The sequence below is a fragment of the Gobio gobio genome, assembly GCF_949357685.1.
Source record: "Gobio gobio genome assembly, chromosome: 20".
Taxonomy (NCBI): Eukaryota; Metazoa; Chordata; class Actinopteri; order Cypriniformes; family Gobionidae; genus Gobio; species Gobio gobio.
Window position 1 is genome coordinate 45423909 of NC_137113.1, and position 12149 is coordinate 45436057.

General features: G+C 39.2%; 1 protein-coding gene across 1 annotated transcript in view; it reads right to left on the reverse strand.

Moving 5' to 3' along the window:
- The window catches only part of mms19 (MMS19 homolog, cytosolic iron-sulfur assembly component), a 50642-nt gene extending 38853 nt beyond the window's left edge, over positions 1-11789 (reverse strand). The window contains exons 1-7 of the mRNA XM_079801652.1: positions 11661-11789; positions 10949-10997; positions 5692-5792; positions 1957-2042; positions 1789-1863; positions 849-918; positions 603-731 (exon numbers count right to left, since the gene is read on the reverse strand). Of these exons, the coding sequence (XP_079657778.1) occupies positions 603-731; positions 849-918; positions 1789-1863; positions 1957-2042; positions 5692-5792; positions 10949-10997; positions 11661-11748 (598 nt within the window). The 5' untranslated portion in view covers positions 11749-11789. The remainder of the gene's footprint in view (positions 1-602; positions 732-848; positions 919-1788; positions 1864-1956; positions 2043-5691; positions 5793-10948; positions 10998-11660) is intronic.
- Between the last annotated feature and the right edge of the window lie 360 nt (positions 11790-12149).

Below are 12149 nucleotides of genomic sequence, written 5' to 3' on the forward strand. Positions count from 1 at the left end.
ATTTTTATTAACTAACATTAACAAAAATGTATAAATACTGTAACAAATGTATTGCTCAATGTTAGTTAAAGGAACAATAAAGTAGGAAAATAGTCCCCAGCACGCTCACTGTGTAAGCAGGTTGTCACGTTGGTTATGTTGATGGAAGTTAGCCTATTTTCAGGCGCTGCGTAATATCATACTACGCAGGAATGAGAATATAGTTTAGAAATCTCAACTTTTTTTTTTCCGTCGGTCTTAGTACACGATGTAACTATACACATCACACAATGTAAATATGAAAATTTTAGTGTTATTTTGTCACTTATTGAGCAGTAGGCTAGCTGGAGCTGTTTACCTCCAGTCTTTGTGCTAAGCTAGGCTAGCGGTGTGTGTCAGACAGAGTTATGGCACGCACGGAGATGAGAATGGTATTTATGGATTTATCTAACTCTGCGGGATACGGTGAATAAGCTAAAGTCCCCAAAAGTCGGCGTGTTCCTTTAATACAGTAACTAAGTTAACAAATGAGATCTTATTGTAAAGTGTTACCATATTTTTAAATACTTCAATAGATTATACTAACTTTTTATATTAATTGCATTCATAATATCTACACTAACCGAGATCGTATCCCCTGTGAATGATGTTCCTGGCCACCTGGAACGCTAGCAGGAGGTTGCGTGGATCTCGTTCTCCATCGACTGACTGCACAAATCCAAAAGTAAAGTCTGCACCCAATCCTTTGAGCTCTGTGGAAAAAGAGATATTCGAGCACTGTTCAGATAGTTTACACTGGTGCTGTTCCAGCTCTTCTAAATACAACCAATGTAAAGGCATTGCGGAGAAAGCCTGGCGGTGTTCCTTACCTTCCTCTCTGGACTCCATGAGGCTGATAAGGATGTTGTAAACACATGATCGCTCCGCCAGCATCAAGGACTGTTGCAAATGAGAAAAACAAAACCATGGTTTGTCGCTTTCTGTCTTTAAAAGGATTGTGAAATAAGAGCAATAAGGATGTCAATTGGCAAAAAGTTCTCAATAAGAACTATGCCAATAACGTAACATTACATATCACAATGTAACATTTAATAATATTTCAAGGATGACAATGTTACAAAAGGTTGAAAAGAATAAATCAGGAATGTTTTGTTTACCATTTTCTTCAAGAACATATATGAATTTAAAGCTTTAATTGAGTTTTCAGGACTTTTCTTAGTAAGAACAATGTTTAAATAGAAAATTATGACAAATACTGTACACAAATATTAAAAAAAGTTCACCAAGGCTGCATTTATCGGAACAAAAATACAGTAAAAACTGTAGTATTGTGAAATATTAGCAATATAATTTTACATAATTATATTATCACTTAAATTTCTCTATTTTGTATGCAATTAATTCCTGTGATCAAAGCTGAATTTTCAGCATCATTCCTCCAGTCTTCAGTGTCACATGATCCTTCAGAAATCATTCTAATATGAGGATTTGCTGCTTAAGAAACATTTATGATTATTATCAGTGTTGAAAACTGTTGCACTGCTTAAAATTTTTGTAGAAACAGTGATACTTTTTATAGGATTGTTTGATGAATAGAAAGATCAAAAGAACAAACAGAATCTTTTGTAACATTATAAATGTCTTTACTGGCACTTTTGATCAATTTAATGCATCCTTGCTAAATAAAGTATTTTAAACATTACTGTAAATATAACATTTTTGTGGCATAATCAGTGAAAATCTGACTAGGCACTGTTGAGTCATGACATCTTATGAGTGGAGTGTATTCATTCATACTAAAATATTCACCTGGACATGAACATCCTGAAAGATGGATCTCAAAATGGACACAGCTGAACCTGGAGGCAGAACTGAGCATTTTGTCTGAAAGGAAACAAATGCGAACAAAAATTTTGAAATATTAAGGTGACTATATCAGATCATTAATAACATGCTCAGATGCTCATTCCGACTTACCAAAGCCTTGAGTCCCTGAAGAACATGTGGTGTGATCACATAGTGATCCTTCAGTCTGTTTTCATAGAAAGCTAGCAGGACCTCCACTGCAAACAAAACATGCGTGTTACAGTCAAACGTCATTTAGACCACTATAATTCATAGTTTTCAGTCACATGACCGTCGCAGAGCCTTGGAGGGCAAAACCGCCATTGAACTCCATAGAACTACAGCACAAGCCTGTCAAATTTCCATCTTAAAACAAAAATATGTGAACAAGATGCACGTTTTGGGCACTTATGATCCATATACAGCACCTGCTGCAGTATTTCAATCACTGAAAACAGCGGGACGTTTTTAAAACGCTTAACGTGAAAAACACTATAGGGTGAGCTGCACCAATCAGGATTAAATTAAGCAAAGTTTAAAGGATTTGTTGATATGGGTTTTATTTTAAAACCGAGTCGTTGCACCACTTCATTTTAAACACAGATTAATTACGCAGTAAAACGTCATAGAGCTGATCGAGCAGCAGACCGAGGGTGAACTGAAGACAGGCTAAAGAATCCTTAGTGCAACCCACCCTTAAAGTGCTGTAATGTACTTAAACAGTGATATTAAAAGACCAAATTCAGTTTACACCTTTTTGATGATGCATACTATATACAGGCGAGTAGATGAGGCAGGAATATGAACTAGGGATGGCGAAAACTAAACATTTTCTTGAGCGACCACCGAGCCTCATTAGCCGGTTGAAATCGGTTAACTGATTAGTTTAAAATATGCTGCGCTATTTGAAATAACAGCCGCGAGCCGTGCCTGCAATTTCCCAACTCTGTGGCATCTCTCTGCCGCTCTGCCTCCCGCTCTCACACACACACTGTCCCGGCGCCGCCGCCTGCCTTCCACTCACGTCACATTTTTAAAATCCCCTACAGCGCGAAACATGAGTCCCACAAACACGGCGCCGAGGAGCTTGTTTGTAATCGGAGGACAAATGGCTCCTTAGTTTCGAAATGGTTTGGGTACAAGGTGATCGCGTTGAAAATAAAGGCATTTGTCTAGCGTTAGAAGCTCATTTGAAACATTGCTGCGGCTCATTTAAGAAAATGACAGCTCCGAAGAGACGCTGCTTTAGTTTGAGGTAGTGCTAACAATAATAAAAAAAGATGATCAACACCTTATGTGTTACCACTGAAATGTAGATGTAATATATTTCCAAATGTAAGCCCATCTTATGCGGAATGTTAGCCTGGATGCCAGCCGAACTTAGCCCCGCCCACAACATTTTTACTCGGGCAGTTCGGTCTGGACTTGCTCAATAGAGAAGTAATTATGCCCGAACAGAAGCTGTTCGGACCAATGAAATTGTCAGGGCGGGCTTTAGACGATGATGGACAGATGAGAAACAGTAACGTAATCATCCACGTCATCAAAGAGCGCCTGGGTTGAATTTGTTCTAATCCTAAACGGAGAATATATGCATTCACCTTTACTATTTCTCTCAGAAATGATGATCGTGTTGGTAAGTGCTCTGTGTATCCTTAAATTCTTTTTTTACAACACCGGCAAAGTTCGTTTACACTCATCTTTTTCTTCTAACGCTAGGCTACTTATTCCAGCGTGCGTGCAGACAGGGTTGCCAAGTTTTACAACAAAACCCGCCCAATTGCTAACGTTCCTCAAAACTAGCCAAAAACAAGCCCAAAAGCTTTCCAGGGGGGTTCTCCGGGAAAAAAAGGCATTTGGGGGGTAAAATATGTGTTATTTTGGAAGGACTGCCTGCTAAAATTCGCATTCCTGGGTCTGTATATCACATAATTGGGGTCGCTTCAACCCGTGGACTTGGCAACACAGTGCAGTTGAGTTCTGTTGACATTTGACTACTAACGTTATGCGTCGCTCAGTCGCTCCGTTGCTCTGATTGGTTGTAGGTCTATCCAATTGAGGTCTTTCCTGCTTCGGTTGAAACACGCCCCATAATCACAGCCCAACGGAGCAGAATCAGACTCATATTCTGACTAGAATTGAGTATGACGACGTCAGGCTAGCAGAATGTTGTCTAATAGACTGCAACATGATAAAACCAATGGATAAAACCGGCACCTTCAGAATGCGTAAAAGACGCACCGGCCAAGGCAGGTCTAACTCACTGTGTGCCTTCTAATTAAGCACTGTATCACACAAGTTGCAACTTACATCTGTGTCTGTTACATGATTTGGTTGTTTTCCCTCCCCCTTTTGTTATTGGTTGCTGTGTTTCTCCCCTTTGCTATGTTTTGTTGTCTTTGTTTTCCTGTTCTTCCCTGTCGCTCAGTTGTAGGTGCTGTGATTGGTTGCTTCTCCAGATCATTTGGCGTGATGGACCTGGAAATTGACCAATCATCAACTGTGCTTCACCATAAAGGACACCTGGTGGAACGGAAGAGGGGGGGCGGAGCTTGGAGTGTGTTTGTTGGCTGTGCCATTTGTGTCGCTGTCTTAGTGGTGGTTCGCTTTGCTCGTTGTGTTTTTTTTCAGAGAACGTCGTTCCTGTTCGATACTTTGCCGGCCCGGAGAGTAGAGAAAAGGGAAGTATGTCACGTGACTTACATCTTACATACACGTAGAGTTCTCTGTTAAACACATTAGGTAAGGAGCGGGTGCGACCCTTTGTATGTTTTTGTTTTAGTTAGTGAAGTTTAGTTATGGCGTGTTGAACGCTGAAGATTTCTTTTGTTGCTGTTTTGTTTTCAGTTAGTGTAGAGGGTGGGGATTTGTTAGTAACGGGCTTTGGTTTTGTTGTTTTGTTTATTTAGCACCGCTCGTTTTCCTTCTCTCTGTGGTCTGGTTTAATTCACTATATCTTGTTTTCTTTTTATTTTTTTTCTGTTTGTTTGTATATAGTTGTAAATATGGGTTGGATTATGTTTTCCATGGTATAAATTTATCTGTCTGTATAAATAAAGCGAACCACTTATGGTTACCGCTACCCCGTTTGTCCTCGGTTTATTCCTCCTTAGTTACTCCCCAGAGTCCAAAATAAAAGAGTGTTGACACGGATATTATGTGCGTCAGTTCTACCTCTATGCCAACATGAGACGTAACAGTGTCGTTCTTTTTGGTGAAATGGTCCCACACACTACTTTTCTTTGCACGCTTCATACTGTCGTCTGCCCTGGCTCTAACCGCAAACCTTGTGAGCGCGCAAACCCAAACGCTGTGACCTCGCGCCAAATGTTTTTATTGGTTTATTAAGTACAAACAGTTGAGTTATGAAAAATTGAGTGTGAGGGATTTGTTCACTTCACACAAAGATTTTTTGGAATGAGATGGCTAACTGTAGTAGCGTTTAGTCCACTGTCTATAATAGCCTAATTTAGAGATCACTTTTTTTTTTTAACCGACAACTTTGATCGGTTAACGTTGATATGGTCAACCATCGGTCAAACGGTCATCGGTTAACATCCCTAATATGAACGCAACGTGTTTTCTTTATAATGGGTTTCGATGGGGAAAACACCTAACGAGAAACCTTGTGTTGCACTAATATTCAACATCAATAAGGTGTATATTGAATTTGGTATTTTAATATCACTGTCTTACCGCATTAATAATGACTATAAACCTGATAAAAATGACTAGCGGGCAATGGAGGAGAGCCTTGTTTTGCCTTCCAGGTGGGTGTTCCTATAAGCGTGTGACGACACGTGAAAACTATGGATAGATTATCAATGCAGCACTGGCAGGATTAATTCAAAGGGACAGAGATCTTACCCTCCCTCTCAGATAAGCAGCTGTAGCATTCCTGCAGGACTTGAGACAGGAGCTGAACTCCTCTGCCCCGCGTCTGAGGCTGAGAGCTGGTCAGACTCAACCTGCATGGAGGATATGAAATTAATAAGGTGCACAATGGATTTTGAAGCTGTCACTGTAGTCTAAATCCACAGCTAAAATATCAGACACACATGCAGCCCTTAAAGGGATAGTTCACCAAAAAATGAAAATTCTGTCATTAATTCCTCACCCTCATGTCGGTCCAAAACCCATAAGACCTGCGTTCATCTTCAGAACACAAAAGAAGATATTTTTGATGAAATCCGAGAGCTCTCTGACACCTGCATAGACAGCCGTTTAATGGACACTTTCAAGGTCCAGAAAGTTAGGAAAGACATGGTTAAAATAGTCCATGTGACTCCTGTGATTCAACCTTAATGTTATGAAGCGACGAGAATACTTTTGTGCGCAAAAAACTAACAAAAATAACGACTTTATTCAACAATTTCTTATACGCTGTTGACGTGGTAAATACAGTACAGCGCTTCCAGAAAGCGTTTTTCGACGCATCTTTGTGTTCACACCCAAGCGATTTGCACTGGCGATGCGCTGAGTGAATGTGCAAATTCAGTAGATGGCGCTCCCGGTACACAAGGTGGTGCTGTGCCACTTTACGCTACTGATACTCGCTTGTCACGCAGAAGAAGAAGAGGAGAGACAGTGACTGCGTCCCAATTCGCCTACTTATACTACGTCCTAAAAGTATGTACTCTTTTTGTGAAGAAAAAGTACATACTTTTGAGTGTGTAGCAGAAGAGTATGCAAGCTTTGGGACATAGCCTACTACTTCGTCATCTTTAACGGACTCTGTTACGTGCGTCCCGTCACCGTTTAAACTGCCCTGTCAATCATCGTCACAGTTCAAATCGCCACTTTCAATTTAATTTCCTACCGAATCGGAGAGAAATGTAGTCGGTCGTTGATCTGCCTTTCGTGGGTCTTTAATGCAGAGACTCCTCTCATGTGTTTGCAAAGTTAATGGCCAAACGTATCATTACAAAAGTTCTCAATGCCGCTGAAGGAGAAATATAATGTGGATAATATTGAATAAATATCTTTTCGTCAGGTTAAATACTGATAATTGCTCACTCAAACCACTTTATCTAATCCTCTCCACTTAACCGTCAGACTCGCGTAACCGTCATGTTTGTAGTTTTTTAACACTTTTTATCCGCGTTTGTAGTTCTAATCGAATCCTCGTCCCTCTCGCAATGGGTTGTGGGCAATATCAGCCGTTAGAGTGCGCATCGATCTGCACTTCGGATTCTGACCGGAAATAGTAAACCATCCGGGACTCTTTGGAATACTCTTTTCAACATACTACGATTTGGGACATACTAATTCTTTTTTCGAATACTATTTAGTACGGATAGTATGCGAATTGGGACGCAGCAAGTATTTACGTGCTTGCCAAAACCATTCACACAATTATTGCTAACTGGCAAGCAGCTCATCTTCTTCGTCTACTTACTTCCTCTTCGTCATATCACTGGGCCTCATTCATGAAACACGAGCAGAAGGAATTTGTGTGTAAATAGTTCTGAAGCCACTCTGACGTAAAATTTCGGATTCACAAAAATGTTTGTATTTTCAAAATGTTAGTTGGTCCGAAAGAAATGTACACCTCCTCCTTACCACGTGTAAATGGTGTGTAAAACATTTGAACGTTCGGTGTTCTAATTTAGGCAAACTGACGACATTGCATTTTGATGCACTATGTACCATAATATTTCGAGAGTTGATTTGCCACGTCTTTTGTTTTATTTTTTTGAACTGTTCAACGTTGGGTAATATACAGCGCTCGTCACTGTCACTTTTTACTAGTGATGCACCGATCATGATTTTACATGGCCGATTCCGATACCGATTTTTTTTTTTTACACAATAAAAGAATTAAAGTATACATGAACAAGATGTTTATTTGGTATTTAACAAGCTAAATTGGCTTTTGGCTAATGAAAACAAGTCCGCAATCTGAAATTAACGGGGAATTGAATTGGAAATTAAAAGGCTGAAAGGTGAAATTAAAGGCTGCATATTCTGCAATCCAAACAAAGATGTTACTTAAATCAGCATTTGTTTTTAAATTCAGTGTAAAGAAAAAAAGTCTTTAAAAAGTGAAATTAAATAAAACCAAAGTATATAATTGTTCCAAAATGTTAAATCAAATAATGTTTAGTGCAATGAAAAAAACTAAAATGCTACAGCAGGTGCTTTTTAAAGCAAATTAAGTCAATGTAATTTTAAGGTAAAATAAAAATGATCATCCTATAGGCTACAGAACTGATAGTATTTCATTTCAAAAGTGCATGCATGTTCCTCTTTAGGCTACAAAAAGAAGTATTTCGGCTTTGTCACAAGTTAGTCTGTTTCGTTCTCATCCGATCCAACACGTGAGAAGCGGAGCTGAACAAACGCTCACTATCTGCAGTGCAGGGCGTGGAGAGGTAAGCTCGCGCAACTTCAGCTCGCGCAGGAAAGCGTCTCTTCATTCCCTTCAGCATCTCGTCTCTTCCCTCAGTTCTCCAGTTTCCGTTTGTAACACACAAGTGACATGTTCGCGATTGATTGCAATATAGGCGTATGTGCACGCGGGCGCACTTCCGGAAAAATCGGCAGAAAAATCCAAAGAAAACCGTAAAAAACTTTTTACCCGGCCGTCCAATCACAGTTGAGGAGGGGCGGGACAAAAACTACACCGTCCAATCATCCCACTTGTACACCGACTGAACAACAATAATGGAGAAGTTAATACTGCTTTTTACTGCATTTTTTATATTCAGTAATATTCTTCAAAATGAGATACTAGTAACACATTACTGCCATGGATATTCTATATCATATTCATAACAATCGAAGTATCTCAGCTGGAAAAACACTGCCCTTGCAAAGCGCTTTCAAGCGTCACCAGCTGGTGAACAGTGAATGCATGCTGAAATTATTGTTGCGTGGCTACATACAAGTTTAAGCATATGTGATGCATTGCCGCGATTGGTCTGACTGACGCTGTGAGAGAGAAGAGGGTGCGTGTGTGTTAGGGCTGCACGATATATCGTTATCGTATCTATATCTAGATATGAACTTTCAAGATATTACTATCGAAAAAAGCAACGATATAGACGATATAGATTTCCCCTCTCCGGGCTCGCCCTGCATACAACTCTGGCAGTCACAACAAACATCAGTTTTACGAGTGCCCTTGAATGCACCGCTAAAGCCAGCGCGCGCGCACTACCAGGGATGTGGGAACTATATTGTGAGAGGGGGGCGGCGTTTCCATGGTGACGCGTCATTGCTTGTCACGTGACACACCGCAGCAGCAACAGCGCTGAATGAATGATGATCTGCTTTTATGTCATTTTTTCCTTTTTTATTCAGAATATTCACAAATGTGTTCGCTATGGCATGAAATATCTGATATTCAGATTGTCAAATACATGCAAGTGGAAGTATATTGTTGTTTAAACACCTTTATAACGATGGCGTTAGTTGAGCTGTACGCACGATGGGCAACGCCGTGTTAGTTTGTGCCGCAGACGCAGTTCAGAGAATCGGATCTGTTGGATTAACAACCTCTATGTTTACAACACGTGAATTCATCCACTTCTCCCGAAATACTTAAAAGTAAGTGGCTGGTGAACTGGGAATAGAATAGAGTAAACATTGAAGTTACTTACACAATGTGTATCTGATTTGAATAAAACGTGTCGAATTATAATGGAAAGGATTATTATTACCTCTTCCATAGACATCAGTGTGTATTTTACAAACTCTAAATGTATTGTTTTTGTAGTACTTATGTGAATTTATATGTTTGAAACCTAGAATAAACAGTATGTAGTTGAAAACACTGAAAAGTTGTGATATATGACAGCTCTGAGCGCGCCTGTCTCTGTTGATCATGTGATGCACTTGATCATCCGCTCCAGCCTAGACTGATCACACCTGTGTGATCTTACGTGCCAGAGGCTTAAAAACAAGAAATTCTCTGACACAAATTTTTGAAATGTAGGCTTAAATCAAACACATTTTAATTCAGATTCTGGTTTTCACCGAACACGTAGTCATATCGTATTGTATCGATATCGAGATATCGGGCATGAAAATCGAGATATGAAATTTTGTCCATATCGTTCAGCCCTAGTGTGTGTGTGTGTGTGTGTGTGTGTGTGTGTGTGTGAAGGGGTTCTTTTTTTTAGGCTATACTCTCTTGCAATTGAACGTGAATACATTTACTACTTAAAAACATCAAAGCTAAACATCATATTTACATTTTACATTTATGCATTTGGCAGACGCTTTTATCCAAAGCGACTTACATTGCATTCAAGGTACACATTTTACATTTTGTTAGTTCTTGCTTTCCCTGGGAATCGAACCCATGACATTGGCGTTGCTAGCGCCACGCTCTACTGTTTGAGCTACAGGAAAGCCCTGTAGCTCAATCATATCTAGTCAAACCGCATCACGACATCGCTATAAATACAGTATGGGATTAAAATCAGCGAACATCAATGTATAGGCTCAGGCTACGTTACCATTGAAGTCGTACTGCTGTGGAAGGCCAGGTTTACTTTGCAGTAGACACATTGCACCTTGTTCTCTTCTTTTTAAAGAATGTAATGATCCCAAACTTTAGACATTCTCTGCCGTTTATGGACATTTTAACTCTCCGCCATCGTGCCAACTAAATTCAGAGTTTTAAATTCAGAGTTAATAAATAAAAGGCAGAGTTTTTGCCGCGAGGAATTTTTGTAATCGAGTTAATCGAGTAACTCAATGAATAGTTTCAGCCCTATTTGAAATATGAACGAGGTTTGTTTTTAGCTCACAAAAAGTATTCTCGTCGCTTCATAACATGAAGGTTGAACCACTGGAGTCACATGGACTATTTTAACAATGTCTTTACTTCCTTTCTAGGCCTTGAAAGTGTTAATTAAACAGCTGTCTATGGAGAGCTCTCGGATTTCATCAAAAATATCTTAATTTGTGTTCTGAAATTGAACGAAGCTCTTACAAAGTTTGGAACGACATGAGGGTGAGGAATTTCATTTTTTGGGTGAAACTATCCCTTTAAATCAGCATTAATATTATTGTCAATATTACTGTAGTTGAACTTTCATTACAATTTGAATACTAGAGAAAGGCAGGGTGACACCACAAACTCAGCTCTCTAAATGTGTAAAGTTTACTTTACCCCAATGCTTCGACCAGCTGGAGAACTGTGAAACGCCCAGTCTTGACACCTTAAAAGAGACATGAACTCATGTTTAACTCGAACATATGCTAATCCTATAGTAAGTACATGTTGCAAATACTACTCAGAAATTAAATATATAATTACACTATGACAATGCCACCTTAAAATAAAGTGTAACCTAATAATCATTACATATTTCACAGGAAAAAGACACGTGACCCATCTTAAGGTGGATGTTTTTACAAATATACTAAAAGGCCTTTTACTTGCTAAAAAGTATAAACTGTCAATACGAAGACATATTGATCATTTAGAAGCCTTGTGAATTCACGTATTAGGCTTTATAGAGATAATGTATTAAATAGTGAACTGTCAGGTTCACACAGAAGGGCTCTGCTAGCAGACTAGCAAAGCAAGCAAACAAGCCCTGAATAAAGAAAAACAACGCCATGGCAACTCATGGTTTGGGGGTATTATAAATCAAAAACACCGTGGAAATCTAACAAAGGTTTGATATTTGTGTTCAGTCGCTGTCAGCAGCCACAGTGCGTCTGTGTGTGTGTGTATAATACAGGATGTGGCGGTTAGCTCAAGGCATTCATACACAGCATCACACGCACGCGGCTCCGTGTACAGCTTTAATTAATAAGGGTCAGCGCTTAAAGTGGCAAGAAACAGCAAAGACGGGAGAGACCAATGAATGAGTTACCTGTAGCGGTTTCTGTAGCCTTGCTATCGACCTGTCCTGACACGAATTCTTCCACTAAACCCAACAGCACACTGTTATCCGCGGCCATCCTGAAGAGCAGCCAGCAGCTTCAAACTCACCCGCGCATGCGCACAACAGCCAAGACGCCGCGAAAGGACTTTTTCGCACCTATTTTTATTTATTTATTTATTTATTTTCATTTTTTTAATAGTTCAATTACAGATAAGTACAAAACTATGGAGGGCCAAATTACTCAAAATGAAATAAATAAATAAATTATGAATTAAATAAATCAACAATTAAATGTACCAGTTTATTCTGAAATAATTATTAAATATATTTTAACATTTATTGTTTAATATATTCCATACTATCCTTTTTCACAGACTATTTCAGTTCAAATATCAAATATCATATATTTTTTCATAATAAAATGTGCTTTTACAAAAAGCTAAATTTAAAAGCTAAATTACGAATGACACCTGACAA